Source organism: Silene latifolia, chromosome X (genome assembly GCF_048544455.1).
Source record: "Silene latifolia isolate original U9 population chromosome X, ASM4854445v1, whole genome shotgun sequence".
Taxonomy (NCBI): Eukaryota; Viridiplantae; Streptophyta; class Magnoliopsida; order Caryophyllales; family Caryophyllaceae; genus Silene; species Silene latifolia.
In genome coordinates, this window is record NC_133537.1 from 337,285,246 (window position 1) to 337,310,257 (window position 25,012).

Genomic DNA, 25,012 nt, shown 5'->3' on the forward strand with positions numbered 1-25,012 from the left:
TATATTCCTACGTAAGGATGCTTCATGGGTCGGGCTAGGACTGCGCTGAACTGTGTTGGGCTAAATGGTTGCAGACTTGCAGTCCAGACAAGACCCGAAGTTGTGTTTGGACTAGACTTGACCAAGGCTGGCTACTGGCTAGTTTTGTCTTGCATGAGCCCGATGCACTGAGTAGCGGGCCAAAATTGTGTATTCCTTGACCTTTTTTTAGTGTTGGAACCGGGCTGGGCCGGCTGGCCCGCACCATTGACTGGCATAGCCCGACCATGACACTGGGATGGTTGAGCGGCAAAAACTGGCCCACATGACGATGATAAGGTTGGGCTGGTCTAGCTCGCACTTTTGAACAATTTTATTCTCACGTATGAGTGTCCCACGTGGGTATAAGAGGATAAAATCGATCATGGTGTGTTGCTGCATGTAGAGTTGTGTATCGTAGCGGGCCAATTCCGCCCAACTCAGCTTCGTGGGCCGATTTCTAACAGCCCGACCAGCACTAGTGTCAGCCCGACCCAACTTGGTGTCATCCTCGGCCCGGGCTAGTGCCGCAACTTCCTCGACCTAACCCGGTCAAAACACTAATAAAAAAAAATAAAGGCACATCCCAACCTGGCCCGTAATTCAGTGGGTCGGGCTCAAGGTAGACAAAACTTGCACAACATTGGCCCAATCCTCAATTTATTGTCGTGCCTGGTGTAAGGAGCCGCACTTTAGCCGCATAATCCCTGAAATTGCGCGCGCGGTCCGTTTAGTTCGAGCGTTTCCGCTCAAAGTACCGGAGCGTGACACCTGGGCTGCTAGCACTTAGCCTGGCCCGACCCAACGCACAACTCAAGCTACAAGTAGATTAACCCGACCTAAATATTTATTTGTAGAAATTATCTATTATCCATAAAAACCTTGATAATAATAATAGAAATCAACAACACAACCCATTTTCTTACAAACTCAAAAATAACTCGACCTAAATCCCCTATTTACTAAATGAATAGGTGAACTCCCAAATTTTCCCTCCAAAAAGCATCTTTATAAATAAGGAAACTATTGATAATTTAATTTTATTCACTAAATAAAGTAATTAATAATTATAATGTATTTCATTATATAATTTTTTCATTAAATATTAACTTTTTCATCAAATTTTATAATTTTCACTAAACACTAAACTATAGTATTTTAATTAAAATATAAATAATAAGAAGCTATAAACTATTAGATCTTTTATTGATGTTATTATTTGAGAATGACTTGACTCATACTATGTATAACCAAAACTATAAATCGTTTTGATTACTTACATGACAAAAACAAATGAGAGAATTAATTAATTGGAATCATTAGCTTTGTGGTATAAAAAACAGTTTTTAAAAAATACATTTCAGCACGTTACTCAATTCTCTTTGACTAATTTTCAGTTTTAATTTTTTTTTCTCAAAAAAATATATAATAACGAGAAAATGAACAATTAATTAGATACCACTATTATTTTGTAGTTCAATTTTACTCAGTTTTCTTGAATAATTTTACAGCTCAATTTTCTTTTTCTCATATCAAAATATAATGACATGAAATATGAAAAATTAGCGAGGTATTAATTTAGCATTATTAAGTAATATAAAAGTAAAACTCTATAAATACCGCGCATTCATTGCGCGGGATCTAAACTAGTTCTACACTCACTAACCCAAACCCGAGTCAATTGTTTTACATTTTTATCAAATCTACCCACATGTGGCATGCCCATGTGCCAATTTAATTACTTGCATACTCCCAAATAAAATACGTATTTAATTTCAATTTAATATTGGTTTGTCGCAATGCGCCAGTTTGAATTTACAGATGAACGACCCCACCAATTTAGAGCAAAAACTGAACTTTCCACCTAGCCGTTAAAAGTTGTGTTCTTCTCTTGAAACTCTCTTCTAAAATAATCAATTTTCTCCAAAATAACGCTTAATTCCATCTTTACAAACCAAAAAGATCATACAAATCTTATTCTTCAACTGATTTAGAACAATACCCTCTTCATAATTTCGCGTAAATTTCATAAAAAAGTTTGCTTTTTTGTTAATTCAGTCTTATAATTGCGTAATTTTGCTACATTTTGTTAAAAAAATTGTATTTTTGTAAGAAAATTGTATGGAAAAGATGGTATCAATGACTCCTGATCAGTTTAGGAAAGTGGGTATGGGTGTTGTTCCATCTCCATCTCCATTTTTTACTCCTAGACCTGAAAGATTTCGGGTTAGTTTACGAGGAAGCGAAGCGAGGTTGTCGTCTTTTCGACAGGATAAAGATAATGAGGTTAATGTTCAAGTTGTTCTTAGATGCAGGTGTGTTTTTATTGTTCACAATTGTTGCTGTTTATTTAGTGTTATAGTAGTCCCTTTGTCGCGACTCGCGATCATTTATTCATTTGTTTACGTTTTTTTATTGTTTCTGAACGTTATTTTAATCAAAGGTAAACAAATAACCCGGAGGGAGGGAGTTGGTAAGAATTTTGGATTTGTGATTTTGTTAGGGTTTTGTGTGTTGTACTGGTTTTTATTACTCTATAGGTCTTAATCAATTGTTTATGGTTTTTATTCGTTGTGAAGGTATTTTAGTCAAAGGTAAACAAATGATTGGTACGGAGGGATGCCATATTCTGTGTTGGGATATCATGATTCAGGTTTGATTAGGGAACAGTGTCATTGTTATTGGGGTTTAAGAGATTTTTGTGAATGGGTAAATGAGGAAAAAATGATTCATGTCAGCCATGGACGGTTCTGAAGGATGATTCATGTCAGCCGACCCCAAATCATTTTGGTATTAAGGCTCTTATGTTGTTGTTGTTGGTAAATGAGGAAAAAATGAAATGGAAACAAAAGATAGGTTCAATTATTACAGAGTTACGAGTACTACAGTTGATTGAGACGGAGGGAGTATATGATTTGAGGTGCGTGTTGGAGCGAATGTAGAAGAAAAAGATAGGTTCAATTATTTTTCATTTGCATGATGTAGTTGCAGCAAGAAACTTGGTTGGTTATAATGAGTTTATGATAGGAAACTCAAAATTTAATAGGTCAAGCTTTGAGTTTGAGTTTGATAATGCCATCATATATGTAAGTTGTTAGAATACCTTATTTCGTTTTGAACGGAACTAGATTTGGAAATTGGGCATGGTCTGGTCCCTTTTTCGGGATCAGATATCCAAATCAGCATTTAATTTGAGTCGACTTAGGTTCAGGTCACTGATGGTCGGGTTGTTATTGCCATTTCAAGTTACAGTTTCATGTTTGGCTATTATTGGCCAAATTTATTTGCTGACTTGTTGTTAAGCAAAAGTTAGTTAGCTAGATACAAAGTTCAGAATACAGTGGAAAATGTTGTCGTAAGTTACTCGAAAACCTACACACTCAACTGTGTCATACACATCCTTCGGAAAATCTCCTGTGTTGTCTTAGCTAGGGTTTATGTTCTTTAAGTGTCTTGTTCCAAAAATGTTCTTAGTTACTTTTAGCTTATGTACATTTCAGTTTTTACAGAAACTGTACCGGTACCAAGATGTCCTGATTTTTGTTGTGCTAAGCTTTTACCTTGCTGGCACTTATGGAATGTCTCTGGTTATCCTGTGAATGAAGCCTTGCGTATAATTCAGTTTTTGTCAATATCACAGGCATCTAAAATGCCTATTATGCAGAGTTGAAAATGATGCGTGGTGTTGACGTTATTGTTTGCTGCAAATGTGCAATGTTCTTTATGGAAATAAGTCGAAATCAGAATGAACATGCTGAAACATTTATTTATCCCAAGTTTTTTCTGCATAACTGAAAACGAGATAATCTATTGGATATCTTAGAATACTTTTTGAGGACATAACTTTGATAACGTTATTAATACAGGCCATTAAGTGACGATGAGCAAAGAACTAATCCGTCAAAGGTGATAGCATGTCACGAGTTAAAGAGAGAAGTCGTTGTCTCACAAAGTGTATCTAACAAACAAGTAGATCGCGTTTTCACATTTGATAAGGTATGTTTTTTTTGCATCATGGCCGTCTTTATTCTACTCATCGATGTTGCTGAACTCTGGATTGCTAACTTTATGCCATCATATAAGGTTTTCGGGCCCAAAGCTCAACAAAGATCCATATATGAACAAGCTATTGCTCCCATTGTTCGTGACGTCCTTGATGGCTATGACTGTACTGTTTTTGCATATGGACAAACTGGAACTGGTAAAACATACACTATGGAAGGAGTAATGAGATCAAAGGTATAAAATTGAACTATTTCCGCAAATTTCTATGAAAATCAACAGAATCACAATAAATTTTTTTTATGTGAAATTATTATAGGGTGGTGAAATGTGTGATGAAGCGGGTGTAATACCAAGAGCAGTCCGGCAAATATTTGACATGCTAGAAGCTCAAAATGCTGACTATAGCATGAAGGTTTCATCTCTAGAGCTGTACAATGAAGAAATTACAGATTTGCTAGCTCGAGAAGACATGCCTAGGTATTTGGATGACAAGCCGAAAAAATCAGTTTTGTTGATGGAGGATGGAAAGGGTTGTGTTACAATTAGAGGCCTTGAAGAAGAAGTTGTATACAGTGCCAATGACATTTATAAACTTATGGAACGCGGAGCTTCCAAAAGACGAAACTCAGATACATTACTAAACAAGCGTAGCAGGTAAGGAGTTGATCTTGCAGAATTTAGTATTCTTTTTTGTAATGTACTTCGTCGAGTGACTGGTTGGTTAAAAATTCCTTAAACTTGATGGTAGACAGGGACAGTGGCTTAGCGAGTACCTTAACAAGGGTTGGCTGAGCGATCTGCAAAGATTCTCCCATGCTGAATTAACCGACTTCACTTGTATTTGCTAAAGAGTTTGGTCATAGCCTCATTTGGCAATTTAGAAGCATAATGCTAATGAACAAGTTTCTTTGCAGCCGCTCTCATTCAATCTTTACCATAATGGTATATGTAAAGGAAATGGTTGGAAACGAGGAGCTCATTAAATGTGGCAAACTGAATCTTGTTGATTTAGCAGGATCTGAGAATGTTTCGCGTTCTGGTGTGAGAGAGGTATACTATCATGTTCCAATATTAAGATCTTGTTCTAGTTAAGGCCATTTAGTAAGCCTGCATTATTGACATAACAGCGAAACTGTAAATGCAGGGCCGAGCACGAGAAGTAGGCGAGATTAATAAAAGCCTGCTTACTCTTGGGAGAGTAATTAATGCTCTGGTGGATCATTCAGCTCATATACCATACAGGTTCGTCTTACTGTCTTAGTACGATTGCTTCATAATTAAACTCGTAAAATTATTGTGTTTAAATGTTCTCCTTTGTTAACAACCAGGGATAGCAAGCTGACAAGGTTATTGAGAGATTCTCTAGGAGGAAAAACCAAGACTTGTATAATCGCAACAATATCTCCTTCCGGGCACTGTTTAGAAGAGACTCTTAGCACGCTAGATTATGCTTATCGTGCGAAGAACATCAAAAACAAACCTGAGGTTCATCTGATTCTTATACGTGAAACATCTTGTTTCGTAACTGATGTTTTGTACTGTGTCTGATTTTTCCGATGTTTTTTAATTGTTTCAGGCTAACCAGAAGATGTCAAAGAGTATTTTGCTCAAGGAATTGTACATGGAACTTGAGAGAATGAAACAAGGTTTCTGAAATGTCACCTTTTTTTCCTGAATTGGAGTATAACTTTTCAAAAAGCTGATTTTTCTAATTTTTTTTTTGTTTCTAATAAAAAATTGAACAGACGTTCGAGCAGCTAGGGAAAAGAATGGTGTTTATATATCACATGAAAGATTTGCTCAAGATGAAGCAGACAAGAAGGTAAGTGTTTATCTTACTGCATTATATAAGAAGGGGCATACAGTTAGCGTGTCATTTTGCTTTATTCCACCCAATTTCAATGCAAAAGAATAACGAGTTTTTGGGTTCATTAAAAGAGGAAAAGACGTGAACAGTTAAATAAGATGCTCACAAAATCTACATGAGCATTCCCCTGCTTAATCATACTCAAGAGACCTAAATCATACCATTGCAGGGACGGAATGAGAAGATAGAGCAATTACAGACGGAGCTTGAGCTAAGTAGAAAGGTAATAACTGTGTTATTTCTTTACCTTTGAATGCCTTTCACCGGTATATACTAATGATCCCTACTTCAGGATGCTGATAAGTACCGTCGTCTATATCTCTGTGAACAAGAAGTAAAAATGGATGTAGAACTCGAGCTACAAGACTGCAAGGTAACGCCTTTGCTATTGCATAGAATAACACACTTTTACGGTTCTTTGAATGACTCAGGCAGTTTGGTTTTAATTTAGAAATGTATGCAATTAGGGAATTTTCAGCTTCCAATTAGTTTTTTTTTTTTTTTCTTTCAACCTCCAATCAGTTAAATGTATTATAATCTGTAATCATCTCAGATGCGTGCATGACTGCATGTTAGTTCCGATTTATAATCAACTGAAGGAAAATGAGCATTGAGATTGAACAGTTTTTTATCGGAATGTATAATTCATTTCATTTAAGGAGCAATTTATTTTCAGAAAAAACTGGAGAGCGCCAGTAAGATTTGTGAGGAACTTGAAGAGAATCATAAGCTGGTAAGCTTGCAGGTTCAGGAAAAAGAGTACATAATCTCAAAACTTTTGAACTCAGGTACAAATTCAGCTATATTTGCTGTTAATTCAAGGATTTTTCTAACCTAATGCTGACTCTTTGACATCAACTTATATAAACAGAAAATAACCTGATTCAACGTGCAAAGGAGATGCGCTCGAAATTGGAAAATGCATCTGCAGACATAACAGCCTTACACATGAAGATAGGTAAGCTGTAATTCTCTTGTGAATTCTGATGAAGTATGGCTCCATAAGTTCAGATTATGGAAGTGCAGCTGTAAGTTCTGTAGCTATGCTGACAATGGGTCGGGTTCAGGTCCGGTTTACCTTCACCCACATCCGTGTCAAGTTAAAGAATAATGAAATTATATGAAATGAATTTGTCAAGTAAAATAATGTCGAAATTTAAGTTTATCCACAAAGTAAATGATTGCTTGGAAAAAAAAATATATTGTGTGACGGATGGGTGATGGACTAGGTAATGCTCCATTCAACTTACCACCCACCCATCGCCCGCTTTGCACTTGAGTTCATTTCAGGTTCCATCCATGTTGTCGATACTGCCATCAGCGTGTGCTTTATTTAGAAAAAAATGATTTTTTTCTTTTCATTTCTGAACAGATGAGAAAAATAAACTGGAAACTCAGAATCATAAGCTGGTACTGACATTGGGATCTCAGCTTGATCAGAGCTTAAAAGACCTGCATAAAACCATCTTAGGTTCAGTTTCACAGCAGCAGGATCAACTGAAGAGCATGGACGAAAACTTGTGCTCGTTTCTTGCCAGCAAAGATGATGTGAGAACATATTCGGATACCGCAAAAGTGGCAATTTGCCCCCTTAACTTTGTCCAATGGTGAAATTAGGCCCCTTAAGTTTTATTTGTAGCAATCAAACCCCATAACTTTAGTGAAAAGTGAAATTAAACATCATTGTTTGATTTTTCATGAAATTCCACCAAAATTCATTTAATAATACAATTAATCAAATACGAAATTTAATTTTTATAACTTTATAACTTTTATAAAATATATAGTTGTAATGGCGAATATTTTCTTATAATTGTACAATTGTTTGAAAACTTATTATAAATATAAGAATAGTTCATGACATTTTATCATTTTTTTATTTTGTTTATTATAGATGAATGAAAATTATTCTTTAAATGAATAATTTTATATAAATTAATAAATTTAAAATTAGTATTTTTTTATGTATATTATATAAGTTGTATAAAGTTTAAAAATAAAAATCGGGGTTGAATAAAGTTTATAAAGTTTAATAAATTTAAAAATAAAAATCGGGGTTGAATTTCACTTTTTGATAGAGTTAAGGGGTTTGATTGCTACGATAGAAACTTAAGGGGCCTAATTTCACTATTGAACAAAGTTAAGGGAGCAAATTGCCACTTCCGCGTATTCAGATACTATTAGATGTCTGGTTTATTAAATCGAGTTTGACCCTTTTCTCTTCCGTTACTCAGGCAGTGAAGAACTTGGAATCAAAAATTCAGAAAATAGCAGACACACATACTTCAACAATATCAGGTTTAAGGGAGTTTTCTAAATCCACACAGAGAAAAACATCTGAAGATTTCGAGTACATAAATGCTTTCATAACCTGCCAATCTACGGATGCTGAAAAGGTAATTACTGAAAGAGTCAAAGAGGTCTTTCTTGTAGTTTGAAGTTCGATACATTTAAGTTTTTTATGAATTGGTATGAACTGCAGTTGTTAGGCTTATTTGTTGTCGAGGCCAAGGATGTATTAGATGAGTTGCAGAATTCTCTTTCTGTGCAAAAGGAGCTTCTGCATCGTTCTGCTGTGCAGCAAGAACAGGTAAAGTACAGGCAACTACTTACAGAGTATTTTTTTTCGCAGGCTTAATACAGTATTTGGTTTTCATTGATTAATTTGTTTCTGTTTACTTTTCTCAACAGAGCCAAATACTCGTTATTTTTTTGGTTCTCGATTATTATGAAATGAAGACAAAATATAATGACATTAAATTGACTCAGCTTCATTTTATTGTGAAGTAGCCATCATTTGATGCAACTTTGAAACAATTTTCATTAAGGGTCATCCCGAAACAATTAGTTTGTGTTGTTAACACAGGGGTACGGCTGTGTACTGTGTACATCTATCTGACCCACCATTTGCAGGAACCCCTAATGCACTGGGATAGCGTTGTTATTGCTGTCTTAATTTATTTGCTTCTTTTTGGACTCGGAATATATTTAGGGACTCCAAAGGACTCTGGCTTCAGCAGAAGTAATCACAAAAGCAACCCGAGGGTTCTTTGACGAGATCTGCAGTCATGCCTCTAAAATAATGGGCGATTTAGAGCGCAGTCAAAGTAAAAATCATGAGTTCCTGATTAATTTTGAGGAAAGGTTCAAGGTAAAATCACTTTTACAGTTTTACGTCATTTTCATGTAATAAAATTCTGTTCAGAAGGTGCCATAATGTTTTCCTTATGCAGGAAGTATCTGCTACGGAGGAGAAACGGGCAATTGAAAAAATTGTTTCGGCTCTTGCAGCACTAACAACAAACAAGGCAACATTGGTGAGTTGAATCATCGCCTTACTTTCCTTTCATCAAGCCAAAACTCTCGTATGAGACAGTCTTATGATAACATTATCGCTAACTGTTCGTCTTTCAAGATAAAAGGGTTTCACTTATCTGACTTCGCTTTTGTTATGTTGTGACTACTGACTAGGTGTCTGAAGCACTGAGAAATATTAATGAAAGACGGTCATTGGATAATAAGGTGTGCCAGCAAAGCTTGTCAAAAATCCAGGAAGTGTCCTTGGTTGCAAATACTGCCCTGAACGAACACATGGAAAGTGCTGAAAGTCATTTTTTGACGGATTTATACCTGTTAACTGAAATGGGAGAGACGAAAAACCAACTTATCGGCCATTGGTATGTTTTCTGTCCTTGATCTTTATGTATGGAAGACTAAAACACTGAAAACTAATACAAAGTTACTGTCACTTGGATACAGCTCCGACAAGGTTAATTACGCTCAAGAACAGTGGAAGAGAGCTCAGCATTCACTAAATGATCTCAATAATGAGCGGAAATCAAAAATACAAGCTGCCATCATGTAAGCTCAGCTCTAACGCCAATGCATTTTTGCGCACCAAATTTAAAGCTTACTTGTTATGTTTTAACTAGCTTGAAAAAATCTGTAACAGTGAAAAGCAAGTGGAGGTTGAAAACATACAAAACCAGTATGTTACCTCCGTCTCAGCGAAGGATGCAGAATTCGATGCTAACATGTCAAGCTTGCTTCTGAATATTAAGGGTAAGTTGCTTATGCAATTATTGTAGCTTGTCTTTTACTCGATACTTCACGTTGGTTGCATTTTGGCAAACACTCATTCTGAGAGAACACATTAAACTCTTAACGTAGGCAAAAAAACACGAACAATGAGGCTAGTATGAGACAGACGTTCTCAAATGTGAGACCAACCCAAATTCTTGTGCATTTCTCAATTAGTTACAGGGTTGATGGGTTGGTTTCATGTCCGGATACTATTTCATACAAGTTTTTATGAAATATAAATGTTTCTCAAATTAAATTTTAAGTTTTATTTCGGTTTTCAAAATCGTTTTAATCTTTATTATCGATTTAAATTTTAAGTTTTTATAAAAGAAATCCTGACTTCGATTTTAAAACCTATAAGTTTACTTGGCTTTCGTATTATATTTCACTCCCCTTTTGTTTTTCACTTGTTCTTTTCTATTTTTTCGCATTTTGAGGGTGCGTTCACCCATGGACGGTTCTCAAGGATGATTCATGTCAGCCGACCCCAAATCATTTTGGGATTAAGGCTCTGATGTTGTTGTTGTAAATGTTTCTCAAATTAGCCGTTTTGACACTGTTAGTTAATGGGTTGATTTCAGTCGGTAGTACCTCTGTTAATTTCGTACTACTTTATGTTTGGTGTTGAACTGTTAACGCATTCCTTCGTCCAGAACATATAGTCGCGTTTGAGTATCACATGTAATATTCAATTTGCAGATTCATACTTAATGGACTGCGAAACAAAGAACAAGATGAATTCATTTTCAAGTCAATGCCTAAGTCAGCTGACATCCTTGCAAACTGAGCATGATTGTAGTCTTTCAAACATTCGGAATAAAGCAGAACTGTGTCTTATCAAAGATTATCTGGTACACTTCCGAATTAATTTCTTCAACTTTTTTTCTTTTAGCTCGAATTAAGATCTTTTGAGATCACTTCCCATAGAAATCAGTGACCGTAATCATTTTTAGTTAGTAAGGTACGACTGTTTCACAGGAGACTTACACGAGACTTAAAATGCAGGTTGACAGTCATGTAGAAACTTATAAAAGAGAGATGCATGTACCAAGTTTAGCATCCATCGAGGAGATGAGAACTCCAGACATAAATGATCTGGTTGGAAGAATCAGTTTCGAAGAGTGTATGAAACGTTGCCAGATAGAACCCAAGACTGTGCAGCATTCACCTCGTTATACAACATCGTCTTTAGACAGGGCTCCTTTTGCAAACATCAACTGAGGGATGTTAGAAAATGCAGGAAAGAAAGTCTAATTAATATCTTGTGTTAGGTCTCTTAGAAAATGGTCTCATTTCCTCATGAGCCTGTCTGACTGTCGTAGTATATACTCCGACAAGAAATCTTTAAATGTACTGTACTAACTATACTCTAATGTGAATAGCATTAGCATGGTCCAGTCTTTTATCTGCAGATAGATTGCCATGGTTTGTCATTAGTGTCTCTACATTAAAGACCGTCTTCTCGACTGTTCGTTCTCCCTCTGAACTGTCTTTCCTTTCATCCGTTCAGTGTTCCCTAACAACACCCTTAATTTTTGAAGGTTTTGAAGGTTTGTCATAGTTATAAAGGTTACCATGATTTATCATAGTTGCCCGTTTACCGCATTTTGAGGCGATATTGCTTACATTTAACGAGATTAAGCCGTGACAATCCATACTGCGATTGTGACCAGGAAACCGATATGCAATATTTTATTACTATGCTCCTAGACATGGTTCAAAATATCATCTGTGACACCAATACACGACCGAGTTATATAGTTTTTAGAGGTTATAATGATCTCATTTTACCCCATATTGAGCCGATATTGACTAAAGTAACGAGATTAAGCCGTGACAACTGATACTGCGATTACTACCATGACATCGGTATTTAATATTGTAGTTTACAACATTTAGACCCTTAACTATTATAACAAACCAACCAAAGTCAAAGCACATAGAGTACTTTCTCCTTATCGCTTTTCATCGTTAATTTCGGTCATATAACTTGGAAATAATAATTTTATAAATAAGTAAAATAACCTACTTCAACAAATTATAAAAGCATTTACAAATAATATTTCCGGGTATGAAATAAGTCATAAAGGCTATAAAACTAACTAAAGTAATAGGGATATTATGGTTGAGAATTATGGTCGGTCAAAGTTTATTCGTTAAAAAAACTTTGACCAACCATAAGTACCGGCTACAAGTTTAAAAAACGGTGAATTTTTTTTTCAAATTCAAGGCCTTGACAAGATAATTGGTTTGAAAAAGAAAATTATCGTTTTCTGAACTCGTAACAGAGAATTATTGTCGGTCAAAGTTTTTTTTTTGTGTAAAATGAAGGGTACACCTTAGAAAACAAAAAAGTTCAGGGCTACACGAGAGAATATCCCAAGTTTTTTTTTGTGTAAAATGAAGGGTACATCTTAGAAAACGAAAAAATTCGGGGTACACGAGAGAATATCTCATTCGTAAATCGTAACCACTAAACCGAGTCCATTCCGGTTCCGACCCGATTTTGGAAGTGTCAAAAATTAGGCGCGGAAGCACTCGTTTTCTGTTGACGAACAAATAATTTCCTCGTCAACTAACAACTGTATTAACTCCTCCTACAAAAATAAAAAAACATTCCCTGACTATTTCCAATCGCATACAGTTCTTCCCCAAATCGTCAAACCCTAATTTTCTGGGTTTCCGAAAATGGGTTGTGGTACAGATGGTAACAATTCAATAGTTACCCAGATCATGATCTTGATCAAGGAAATCTCTTCTTTACCTGAATGCAAGAATAGTTCTAAAAAAATGTACTCTAATTTGGTGCGTAGAATTAAGCTATTAAGCCCTCTTTTCGAAGAATTAATTGATAGTGATGAAGAATTAGGGTTATCTGTTGATCAAATTGAAGCACTTCAATTGTTGAGTACTGCTTTAGTTTCTGCTAAAGAGCTTCTTAATTGGGTTCAGGAATCTAGTAAACTTTATCAGGTGAATTCTCATTACTTTTGAAGTTCATTTTGTGATTTTTTGATTTGATTGAATTGTGTTATGAATTATGATCAATGATTTGTGTTTCTATCGGGGGTGTTAATTTATGTTAGCTAATGTAGTATTTTAGATGAAATAATTTGAATGTTGTGGTTTTTATGGAGAATTGCTTGGATCATGGATCGTTTCGGTTTGAGCATTGGTGGATCTATGTTATCGGGCTTGCTTGCGATAGAGGTAATTGTTATCGAGGTAATAGAGCTCGAAATAAGAGGAAATTGGTGGTAATGGAGGGTGGAAATGAAGGAAGAAAAGTAATGGATGGGAATCGGGATGATGTAATTGTTATTGAGGTAATGGAGCTCGATATAAGAGGGAAATCGAGGAAAAGTGGTGGTAGTGGAGGGGGAAATGAGGAAGGAAAGGCAATGGTTGGTGATGCGGTGGGTAATTGTTATCGAGGTGATGGAGCTCGATATTAGAGGGAACTCGAGGAAAGTGGTGGTAATTGAGGGTGGAAATGAGGGAGGAAAGGTAATGGTTTGGATGGGGTAATTTTTATCGAGGTAATGGAGCTAAAAGTAAGAGTGTAATAGAGGAAAGTGGTGGTATTGGAGGGTGGAATTGAGGAAGGAAAGGTAATGGCTGGGGTAATAGTCGCCCGCCCTCTTACGGTAATGCATCACCCTTACGGTAATAGTTCTTCCATCTACACTCTTTCCACCCTCCATCACCACAACCATTTACCACCGCTTCCCTTCATTTCTTTCTTATCTTGATTTTGTAGTTGTGTTACCCTAGTAACAATTACCCCCACACCCCAAGTAAGCCCATTGTTTTCAAAGGTTATCGACTTATTGGAAACGTATTTTGGGTCTGCAATTTGGTTTGAGCCTTTGAGGATAGAAAACTACAAAAGTTTCGATTGTTTGAGTGTACTCACATAGTCGAAGAGAAATGAGGGGGAAGGAAGAGGAGAGGAAAATTGGCATTCCAATTGTCAAAGGGAAAACAGAGATTGAACGCTTCAAAGCAGTGAGCAAGAAATGTAAAATTGAGGTAAGGTGGGAGGAAAATTGTCACACAACCTATATTTTGACTGAAAACCAAGAACAAAAGAAGGGGAAGTACACAAATGGAGCAAATGTTGAGGAGTTGGACTGCCATGTCGCAGAAGTTACCTTTTCCATCATTTATATTATCCTCGTTTGACTTTGGTTTTGATTGTCGAAGAATATCAATTTTGAGCGTTAGTTTCTCGAACAATATTATAGAGATGTAATGTAAAATTTGTGAGTTAAGCGAAACACATGTTCCTAAATTAATCTTTCTTAGCTCTAAAGCGGCGAAAATAGATTTTCTCTGAAGTCTAAACTAACCCTTCTTAGTTCATCCATTGTAAATTTTTGTGTAAAGCAAACACATGATCCTAAATTACTTGTTAATTTTTGTTTGTGTTGTAATTTGTATAATGTAATTTAATTTTAGTAAATCATTTTCATACATATTCTAGCCCAGATTTTATATGCTTACCTTTTTTAGAATATAGATGAATGGGGTTATATCTCGTTCAGATCATGTGTACACTTGGGATAGTTCTTTTATTAACTTTGTCGTGTGCATTTATCTCGTCCTCTACGCATGTTCCTCTGTGGTATATTCTTGGTAACTTAATTGTTGTCTAATCTTATACGCGAGTATACTATTATATTGTAGTTTAATCTAATAGAAGTAATATTATTTTTCTATTATTGAGCAAAACAGCTTACGTTTTGTGGCAGGCTGTGCAACGGGACACAGTTTCATCACAGTTTTTACGTTTAACGGGAGAAATTGAGGCAACGCTAAGTAAGGTTTCATATGACGAACTTGATTTGTCTGAGGAAGTAAAGGAGCAGGTACTACCGTTAATCAGTACGGTTCTCTTGCCAAAATCTTTGAAATATCTTGGACATCAGTTTAATGTGTCATTGGCTTTATTTTCATTTAGATACGACTCGTTCATGCACAATTAAAGCGAGCAAAATCTAGAATGGAATCTCCTGATCTACAACTTGAAATGGATATGACGGAAGTACAAGACAAAACTGAACCTGATGCTTCAGTTCTCAGGAGATTATCCGAAAACCTGCATCTTTTGACATTGGAAGATCTCAGAAAAGAATCACGAGCTTTCCATGAAGCAGTTATTGCAAACAGTCTCGATTTGGGGGGTTCCTTTGAGATAATGTCCTCTTTGTTTAGGACGCTTAATGATTATTTGCTCACAGTAAACCCAGAAGTTGATATGAGTGATGCTGAACAAGGCATCATAAAGCATAGATCTCCTGTCATACCGGATGACTTCCGATGTCCAATCTCTCTTGAACTAATGAAGGATCCTGTCATAGTCTCTACTGGCCAGGTTTGATTTCATCTGTACTCGGATAATTTAAAATTCAATTATGCTTCAAATTTCAGAACTCCGTAATATGCGATTGATTTTCATGCACAACAAAGTCTAAGGACAAAGACTCAAAGTTGGCTTAAGGCGTTGGGATTCTAAGCCTCCATTATCATGCATCTTGTGAGGGCGCAATTTTGAATCAATCATCACTTCTTTTCTTCCTTTCTTATTCAGACATACGAGCGATCCTGCATCCAAAAGTGGATCGATGGTGGTCACAGGACATGTCCGAAGACCCAGCATACGCTCTTACACACGGCATTGACACCAAATTATGTTTTGAAGAGTCTTATAACTCTCTGGTGTGAGAGCAACGGTATAGAGCTGCCAAATGCACAAGAAACATCTGGAAACCGAAGAACTGGTGGGCCCTCAAAATCAAACTGTGACCCGGCCGCCATTGGTGCCTTGAAAAGGAAGCTTGCTAAAGGTAACTTGGAAGACAAGCGAGCAGCTTGCGGAGAACTCCGGCTCCTCGCAAAAAGAAATGCAGACAATAGGATATGTATTGCTGAGGCAGGTGCAATTCCAATACTTGTAGATTCCTTATCTTCCACCGACCCTAGGACGCAGGAACATGCTGTCACTGCTCTTCTCAATCTTTCCATTAATGACGTCAACAAGGGCATTATCGTCAATGCTGGAGCCATACCGGAGATTGTTGAAGTCTTGAAGAATGGGAGCATGGAGGCTAAAGAGAATGCTGCTGCAACTCTCTTTAGCCTGTCGGTTGTTGATGACAACAAAGTCGCCATAGGAGCCGTGGGTGCAATTCCTCCTTTGATTGATTTGCTTATTCAGGGTACTCCAAGGGGAAAGAAAGATGCTGCTACTGCAATTTTCAACCTTTCCATTTTTCAGGGCAATAAGGTACATGATGTTTGGATTTAGATGATTTCATTTTAAAAACGTCCTCGCTCTCTCTGTGTGTGTGTGTGTGTGTGTTTTTTTTTTTTTTTTAAATTGTTCATGCTTTCAATATTGATGTTGTAAGGTACGCGCTGTAAGAGCCGGGATCGTGGAGCCTCTAATGAAATTCCTGAAGGAAGCCGATGGTGGCATGGTGGACGAAGCATTAGCGATACTAGCAATAATAGCAAGTCATCCCGAGGGAAAAACAGCAATAGGACAGGCCGAGCCAATACCTTTCTTAATCGAGTTAATTAGAACCGGTTCTCCTCGTAACAGGGAGAATGCCGCGGCTGTATTGTGGTCACTCTGCATGGGCGATAGCATGTACCTAAAACTTGCCAAGGAACTCAATGCTGAGCCAGTTCTGAAAGAACTTTCAGAGAATGGCACTGAGAGAGCTAAGCGGAAAGCTTCAAGCCTTATAGAGGTACTTCAACGAGTTGACGATACTGCTGATTTAAGTCATCCTGTTGTGTAAGTATAAATATCTGATAATTCTGTCACATATTTTTTTGTTAAAGTACCTGAGGATGATGAGTGTCCATTCTGGTGTGCATATATGTGTATATATCGAGTTTTTGGTACAATTTACGAACAGATTATCATTATCATTATCGTTACCAGTATATTTATCGACTTTTTCATATATACTTTTGTCGAAACTACTGTACGTACCCTTCCTTGTACAATAGGTAAGTTGGCTTAACTGCTTCCTCCCATGCTTGATGATTACTCATGCTCTAAATCATCTTTTAATAACTAGTGTATGTATGACTGTATTCTTGTCCATCGTCACTTCTGCACCTTAATTAATATAAGAGTATTCCGCAACAAGAAATACTGTGCACATGCATTATAAAATGTTGTACACTGTACAATCGTCTTATTTGAGAATTTGTGTAAAAGAAAAGAATGGTTTTGCAATATAGCAAAGTGAATGTCAAATAAATTTTAATTTAACCAAGTGAATCTGGCGTGAAGTGTGATTCGGTTGCACTTGTTACTCATCTCCCCCTTTTATACCTGGCTACGAGTCCACGAGCCATGATCCCTAACCCTGAACCAGCCTGTTGGTTGGGGAGGCGCAACCTGACCTTGACCCTGCTCGAGTTTGAGCTTTGTCGGGCCAGGCAAGCGGACTGGACCAATTTTTTTTTTTTTTTTTTTTAAGAGATGTGACCGGGATTAGAGATGGGCCGGGCTGATGAACTCAGGCGGGTCTGGGGAGAGGAGGCCAATTGCCAGGCCAGGTTGACCTGCATGAATGAGCACCTCTACGGCTCTACCCTTAATCACGAAGCCAGTCAGTTAGAGTTCAACTCCGATAAATGGAATCGAAGTAAACTCCTTGACCAGTTAATGAGAGAATTAGTCACTGTTATCGATGGACACCCGGATTTTAAAAGCGACTTTTATTCAAAGTATCCAGATTAAGTCCTAATAAAGTGACAAAAAGGTGAATCTTCAACAAATGTAGATTTGATCCAAAACAAGTCCAGGTACATTAACAGTACACACTAAAATGCCCTCATCCTCTTTAACAATCATAAATCCCATAAGTGCTTTGTAATTAGTGCACATCGTTTTCTAATAACCTCTTTTGTCTTTAATAATACTTGTTGTCTCAGTTGTCTCTGACACATCACCCACTACATTGTCCCACTCTAAAACCCGTCTTAAACTTGTAACGATCCCTTTTTATCATATCTGGCAAAATAAACTTGAACTCGAAAAACCGATCAGAAATATTTAAATTGATAACCAATCGAACACCAGGTTTGAGTAACTTGAATAATACCTGAAACCCGACTCAATCTGTATCGAACCGAAACTGAGGCGCTGTTTCGTAAACATCATATTAGGTGAAATTAGTAGATTCCAGCATAAATATTAGATTAACCAATCAATCTACTAATTTTGTTAATGACATACTCAGATAGTCAGATATCATATTGGCCGGAATTTACTGTTTTTGAATATGCCGTTAAATGCTAATAGCAGCATACTGTAATAACATATTCATTTTATACATGAAAATGGTAGATTTGTCCAATAATCTGCTAATTACCAAACACGTTTTTCTTAATTCTGCTAATTTAATTCGATGACCTGCTGCTAAAATCTGCCAACCGTATTCTGCTAATGTTATCTGCTATTGCAAATTTGCTTCTGCCGTTTGCCAAACAAGGCCTAAACCAAATTCAATAATATATGGTTCATTATACATCTGATGTACTACATCAGATGTTATAATTTTTAAGCATTAAGATAAAGTTTTTGAGTTTTTAATTTAAAAATTTTGAGTTTTATTATAAAGTTGTTGAGTTCATTAAATTACTTAAATATTAATCTCAAAAAGTTACATTATAACTCAAAAAAATTACATATAAGCTCAGAAAAACTTAATTTTTGACATCATAAAACAAAAATATAATTTATAAATTCAATAAAACTCAAAAAAATACACAAAAACTCAAAAAATCGGATAATACATCTGATGTACAATCTTTTTTCTCCCGATTTTCCGACTATATATTCTTCACATAAACATCTCCTACAGCAAAAAACACAAACAGGGCTTGGTTGATATAAACAACCAGGCCATAAAAAAACACACACACCATGTCATCAATGGCGTCCTTCATTTCCAAACCATCAACAACTCCAACCCCTCTCTCCCTCCCAAAACCAACAAAAACCCATTTCATCCAACCCATAACTCTCCCAAACCCGACCCGTACCTCAACAATCCGACACAAAGTCAACCTCAAAGTCAAATCAGCATTGATCGAACCAGACGGAGGCAAACTGGTCGAACTCGTCGTAGACGAGTCGATACGAAGAGAGAAAAAAAGAGAAGCATTGAGTTTGACTCGAGTTAAGTTAACTCGAGTCGATTTGCAATGGGTTCATGTGCTTAGCGAAGGTTGGGCTAGCCCACTTCGCGGGTTCATGAGACAAAATGAGTTCCTCCAAACGCTTCATTTCAATTCGCTTCGACTCGGTGACGGTAATATCGTCAACATGTCGGTGCCTATTGTACTCGCTATCGACGAGTTTGTTAAGACTCGGATTGGTGAGTCGACCCGGGTCGCGTTGATCGATCCGGATACTGATCAACCGATAGCTATTCTCAATGAGTAAGTTTTTTTTTTTTTAATTTTTTTTTTTTCAGTGCCGTGTTTATTTTTGTAAGGAGTCGGAAAGGAAGTTTTGATGCTGACGGATATAAGACTATGTACAACAATGATTTTTTTCACAAAATGACAAAAAAAAATCACCAAAAAGTATTGATTAAATAATCAAACTCAAATTACTTGCGCAACATTGTGTTGAGTTGTGTTGCAGAGCAACCTAAGGTTGTGACACTCCCTTTCTCTCTCCCCACGCCACGTCAATCGATAGATGATTGGGCTTTTTTTTTCAACTTTAAAAGCAAAATTGATGCAGATTTGTTTCCATTGTAAATGTACAACAAGTTATAACGGCTCTATTTTTTTTTAAAAAAACTTTATTAAAATAAAAAATAATTACATAGATAGTCATAATTTTTCATTCTCTATAAATAGAGACCAATCTTGATATATTTTTGATCACAAAAAAAATCCATATTTTTCCTCTGTAGCTTATAATAACCAAAATACCACATATAACTCCTTAAAAATTAACCATTTCAATAATTATGGATCTTAATGACCTTAATTTTGGAAATACCTCAAATTCTCCACAAAATCAAAACTCACAAAGTTACCCAGCTCAACTCAATAAAAAAAATCATTTGTTACCCAGCTCAACTCAATGCACTACTTTTGTTACCCAACTCAATTCAATTTTTCTAGCTCAACTCAACTTTTGTTACCCAACTCAACTCAATTAATGTATAAAAGAGAATATAAAAGGTATTTTGGAAATACCTCAAATTCTCCACAAAATCAAAACTCACAAAGTTACCCAGCTCAACTCAATAAAAAAAAATCATTTGTTACCCAGCTCAACTCAATGCACTACTTTTGTTACCCAACTCAATTCAATTTTTCTAGCTCAACTCAACTTTTGTTACCCAACTCAACTCAATTAATGTATAAAAGAGAATATAAAAGGTGGGGTATAGGAAATAGTGAAAAGTAAGTGTTATAAGAATGTTATTGATAAAGTGTCTAACTTAGGAGTAGTGTTATTGAAGTGAAAGAAGAATGAAAAAGGTAAAAATATTAATATAATAATCATAACATTCATATTGTGAAAATTGTTGATGTACATAGTCTAACGACTTGTTGACAAGCGTACGTGCCTTTTTGGTCGTTTACTTTACGTTTGGTTTAAGAAAGAATTTTTCTTATATTTTTTAAGGGAAAAGATAAATACAGTTCTACGGGTTGTATTTAAGGAGCTATAAAACGAAATAAATTTTTAATATTTGTATTAATTGTATTGACTAATGTTTAATTTTATTCTTAATTCCTAAGTTTATACCACATATAAAAGGTATTAAATATTATTTAACATTACCCTATTTTTGATGTTATTTGTTGGAGGAGTTGAATTTTTCTAAGAGGAGTGCTTCAAGAGAGGCAAATGACTCATGTTTTGTTGTTTAATTGTACGGACTACTCCGTCCCGGCGTCCCGATTAATTATTATTATATGCTTTTTGAACACTATTTATAGATGGAAATTATCTTCAAAATCTCAAAAGGACATCTGAGAACTACTGTTAATAAACTTGATAGACGCGGTTCTAAATAAAGTATTATATTCCTTCTGTATCAGTAAACAATCAATAGTTTACACTTACTTTATTTTCCTCTCACAAAATAAAGCAAACGTAAACTATTCATTGGGACGAAGGAAATACTACCGTTACATAATAGAGAAAATACTGCCGATCTTCTCCTTTCAACCTTCTTCTACCTTCTTCAGTTCTTCTCTAACATCGATTTATAATAATAGTTGTTTTTCTTGCACAAATGTAAAAAAAGTAGTTAAATTAAATGTTATTTTAATCGTGTATTCTGAGAAGAAGGTTGGAGAGAAGATCCAAAAGAGAAGATAGATAGTATTCTTCTTACAAAATAATATGTTTTTTTAACATGGGTGTAAGTAGATTTCGATATCCCTTAGTGAACGTGTCAGCATAGTAGTTAAGATTAAGGTACAGAGTATAATGGAGACTAGCTAGCTCTACTAGAGTATGTATACTCGTACCGTATCATATAATATTGACGGGTTTCAAACACAAGTCAGGAGACAGGAGGTCTTAATATTATGTAGACAAATTAATCTACTAATATTTGAACTAATGGCTTTTTGACACGTGTCTTGATTAAAAATTTAAAAAGAAGAGATTGTAATAAGTTTGTTGAGAATATAGTGGAAGTTAAAGGTTAAAGAAAAGTAGGATTAGTGGAAGTACAAGGGAAAGTTGTATAGAAAGGAAGAGACTAAAAGCAGTGGTGGAGTCGGGATTTAAACTCACTAAAGGTGAAAATTTTTAATGGCTCTACCAGTGATGAAATGCTTTTAGTTGACTATGAAAGACTTTTCTGAGCTCTTTTTTGCTGGATATTTCCGTTTAAACGTATTTGTAAGTTGTAAGCGTGAAACAGATTTAAAAATGTTCAAAAGTATTGGAATTAACAAGATATATTTGGTCTTACAGCATTGAGATATACAAACACAACAAAGAAGAGCGTATAGCTCGGACTTGGGGTACCACTGCTCGCGGTCTGCCTTACGCCGAGGAAACAATAGTCAATGCAGGAGACTGGTTAATCGGCGGAGATTTGGAAGTTCTAGAACCAGTCAAGTACAATGATGGGCTTGATAGGTTCCGGTTATCTCCTTCTGAGCTACGTAATGAGTTTCTGAAACGGAATGCTGATGCTGTTTTCGCTTTCCAGCTGAGAAACCCTGTGCACAATGGTCATGCTTTGCTGATGACTGATACTCGTCGTAGGCTTCTTGAGATGGGATATAAGAATCCTATTCTTTTACTCCATCCACTCGGTGGCTTCACGAAGGCAGACGATGTTCCTCTTAATTGGCGTATGAAGCAACACGAAAAGGTTGGATTGAATTAATGTTTCGGATTATTTCTTCATTAGGTTTATTGTCTCAACCAAGTGGTGTTACTCCAGTGGTAGCCGGGTTAAACCTTGAAGCTTGCAGAAATGCAGGAGTTGACGGGTTTGACTACCAGCTGGGGCGATGATCACTTGGCCACCGCAACCCCGAAGGGGGTGACTTACATGGTCCATGTGATGGTGCGAGACTGCATGGGTCCGGGGGATTCAACCCCCTCGTCATCAAAAAAAAAAAAAAGGTTTATTGTCTCGATAACTTCTACTGTTGTGTAACAAAAAAATACAGGTGCTTGAAGATGGCGTGCTAGACCCAGAGACGACAGTTGTTTCAATATTTCCGTCTCCAATGCACTATGCTGGTCCAACTGAGGTACAATGGCATGCTAAAGCTCGAATCAATGCTGGAGCTAACTTCTACATTGTCGGCCGTGATCCTGCTGGAATGGGCCATCCGCTTGAGAAAAGAGATCTGTATGACGCGGATCATGGAAAAAAAGTGCTCGGGATGGCTCCTGGACTCGAGCGCCTTAACATCCTCCCCTTCAAGGTGCTACATTTCGAGAATTTTAGTTCCTTTGATATTGTGTACTCCCTTTGTCTCGATCATTGGTTTATGTTATTACGATTTTTTTTTTTTTTTTGGTGCTAATGTTATTACGATTATGAATCCTTCATATATATGGTTTTTTTTTCCGCAAAATGTAGGTTGCTGCTTATGATAAAACACAAGGCAAAATGGCATTCTTTGATCCGTCAAGGCCTCAAGATTTTGTTTTCATCTCCGGCACTAAGGTATATTTGCGCTTTTTATCTTTGGTTTTCGGTTATTAAAGGGCATGGTTTCAAATCTCGTTCCTTGCCTGTCCGATCAGTAAATGGATTATACATCCGATGTATTACCACCAATTGCGTAGTTTTTGAGCATTACAATAAAGTTTTTGAGTTTTGTTTTAAAGTTTCCGAGTTCATTCAATTAGACATTAAGTTCAAAAAATTACAATATAACTCAAAAACATTACATATAAGTTCAGTTAAATTTGAGTTTTAACGACAAAAAATTAAAATGTAACTTATAAACTTTAAAAAGCTGAGAACAAATACACATAAGCTAAAAAAAAAAAGGTCTGAGGTAGTACATCCCATGTATGTTCCTATTTCTCCTGTCCGATACCTACCCTAATAGCAGATAAAGGGAAACTCCGACTCAAACATATCCTTTATTTTGTTTGATTACAGATGCGAACTCTGGCAAAGAACAATGAAAATCCCCCAGACGGGTTCATGTGCCCAAGCGGATGGAAGGTGTTGGTGGATTACTATGACTCCATATCGCCTGCAGAGAATGGCAAGATCCCTCAAGTTGCCGCGGTTGCTGTCTAACGGCTTTCACTTGGCCCCTATAAAGCCCTAATATAAGTGTGATAAACTTTGATGGCGTTCTTTGTTATCTGTATAATTTGCTCAGAAACGTTGTAAAGTTTCGTGTTTCCTAAGCTTGGCTGGAAACTTTTCCGACCAAGGCTTGAAAGCGAGTATGAAAACTAGTACCTATCGAACTTGAAAGCTTCCACAATAATGTTTGTAAAAAACTGGAATGCTGAATGTATTGAAGTTTGTTTGATGAACAAACTGAATGTATAAATGTGTGTCTATTGTACGCTTACAACGGTCTCATTTGAGTATTTGTGTTATTTCTGATCACCACATGGATGACGGACTCACATGTTACGGACTGTGATTTCGAGAGGCGGCTAGCTTAAATAGAGTTCCTAATAAAATTATGTTAGAAATTATTGATTACTCTTCATCAAGCATTGTGTTAATCCACCCAAAATATTTACCCTCAACAGACAGTAAACCTCTTCAACCGAAAATGCTTATTTCAAATCCAAGGGGTATCGAGGAACAAGAGAAAAAGGATTACGCATCTGAGGTAGTACCTCAGACCTTATAGTTTTTGAGCATATACACATTTTTTCTGAGCATATTACCATTTATAAATATAGTTTTTGAGCAATATTATATTTTTTTAGTGTAATATTTTAGTAAATGTGCTCAAAAACTTTATACTAAAACAGAACTCAAAAACTTTAAAATAAAACTCAAAAAATAAATAATAAGAGGTACTACCTCAGATGTATAGTCTATGAACTGGAGGAACAAGAGGCCATACAACGACGATGGCAGCAATAATCTAAATGTTCAGTTAATCTTCCGAAAATAATACTCCCTCCATTTTTCTATTTTCACCCTATTTGCTTTTTGGAGGTCAAAGTTTCCGAACTTTGACCGTCAATAAGTTGGAGAATAAAAACTATTTATTTATAAAACTAAAATATTTACAATTAATATCAAGACATCTTTTACGAAAAAAAATTTCAAGAAAAAAAAACATATAGACATCGAAAAATACGGTCAAAGTGGCGTCTTGAAGACCGCAATAAAGAAAATAGGAAAATAGGAAAATAAAGGGAGTACTACTCCTAAGATATATGAAAATTATCGAACTTTCTTTATTGCTGCCACAAAAAAAAAAAAAAAAAAAAAAAATCGAACTTTTACTTGTGTATTCTGCAACTTAAAAGCAAGAGAGAAAATTGGAGGGTTAAATAAAAAAAAAAGCTAC

At 36.1% G+C, this 25,012-nt stretch overlaps 3 protein-coding genes across 3 annotated transcripts; all 3 read left to right on the forward strand.

The window, feature by feature from the left end:
- The first annotated feature begins 1,841 nt into the window (after positions 1-1,841).
- Positions 1,842-11,451, forward strand: LOC141619206 (kinesin-like protein KIN-5B). The gene is made up of 23 exons (XM_074436238.1): positions 1,842-2,333; positions 3,885-4,014; positions 4,102-4,257; positions 4,340-4,677; positions 4,938-5,073; positions 5,168-5,265; positions 5,352-5,508; positions 5,600-5,669; positions 5,769-5,845; positions 6,060-6,113; positions 6,183-6,263; positions 6,567-6,678; positions 6,762-6,848; positions 7,263-7,438; positions 8,125-8,286; positions 8,373-8,480; positions 8,883-9,041; positions 9,124-9,207; positions 9,362-9,567; positions 9,650-9,751; positions 9,843-9,952; positions 10,673-10,824; positions 10,979-11,451. The coding sequence occupies exons 1-23, from the start codon at positions 2,140-2,142 to the stop codon at positions 11,192-11,194; spliced, it is 3,165 nt and encodes a 1,054-aa protein (XP_074292339.1). The 5' UTR covers positions 1,842-2,139; the 3' UTR covers positions 11,195-11,451.
- A 999-nt stretch (positions 11,452-12,450) lies between these two features.
- On the forward strand, positions 12,451-16,950 carry LOC141619131 (U-box domain-containing protein 14). The gene is made up of 5 exons (XM_074436155.1): positions 12,451-12,946; positions 14,728-14,844; positions 14,937-15,350; positions 15,567-16,262; positions 16,387-16,950. The coding sequence occupies exons 1-5, from the start codon at positions 12,662-12,664 to the stop codon at positions 16,780-16,782; spliced, it is 1,908 nt and encodes a 635-aa protein (XP_074292256.1). The 5' UTR covers positions 12,451-12,661; the 3' UTR covers positions 16,783-16,950.
- Positions 16,951-18,852: 1,902 nt separating this feature from the next.
- On the forward strand, positions 18,853-24,049 carry LOC141619207 (ATP sulfurylase 1, chloroplastic-like). The gene is made up of 5 exons (XM_074436239.1): positions 18,853-19,444; positions 21,963-22,368; positions 22,673-22,933; positions 23,092-23,178; positions 23,623-24,049. Exons 1-5 carry the CDS (start codon positions 18,927-18,929, stop codon positions 23,764-23,766), a joined length of 1,416 nt encoding a protein of 471 aa, XP_074292340.1. The 5' UTR covers positions 18,853-18,926; the 3' UTR covers positions 23,767-24,049.
- The last annotated feature ends 963 nt before the right edge of the window (positions 24,050-25,012 follow it).

What these genes read in the sequence shown, in the direction of transcription:
- LOC141619207 (XM_074436239.1), top strand. Translation starts at nt 18,927, where the DNA reads ATGTCATCAATGGCGTCCTTCATTTCCAAACCATCAACAACTCCAACC. An exon ending in CCGATAGCTATTCTCAATGA is followed by an intron (nt 19,445 to 21,962) that starts GTAAGTTTTTTT and finishes TTGGTCTTACAG; the next exon opens with CATTGAGATATACAAACACA. An exon ending in GTATGAAGCAACACGAAAAG is followed by an intron (nt 22,369 to 22,672) that starts GTTGGATTGAAT and finishes AAAAAAATACAG; the next exon opens with GTGCTTGAAGATGGCGTGCT.
- LOC141619206 (XM_074436238.1), top strand. Translation starts at nt 2,140, where the DNA reads ATGGAAAAGATGGTATCAATGACTCCTGATCAGTTTAGGAAAGTGGGT. An exon ending in AATCTACGGATGCTGAAAAG is followed by an intron (nt 8,287 to 8,372) that starts GTAATTACTGAA and finishes TATGAACTGCAG; the next exon opens with TTGTTAGGCTTATTTGTTGT. An exon ending in ATTTTGAGGAAAGGTTCAAG is followed by an intron (nt 9,042 to 9,123) that starts GTAAAATCACTT and finishes TTCCTTATGCAG; the next exon opens with GAAGTATCTGCTACGGAGGA.
- LOC141619131 (XM_074436155.1), top strand. Translation starts at nt 12,662, where the DNA reads ATGGGTTGTGGTACAGATGGTAACAATTCAATAGTTACCCAGATCATG. An exon ending in AATCTAGTAAACTTTATCAG is followed by an intron (nt 12,947 to 14,727) that starts GTGAATTCTCAT and finishes GTTTTGTGGCAG; the next exon opens with GCTGTGCAACGGGACACAGT. An exon ending in CCATTTTTCAGGGCAATAAG is followed by an intron (nt 16,263 to 16,386) that starts GTACATGATGTT and finishes TGATGTTGTAAG; the next exon opens with GTACGCGCTGTAAGAGCCGG.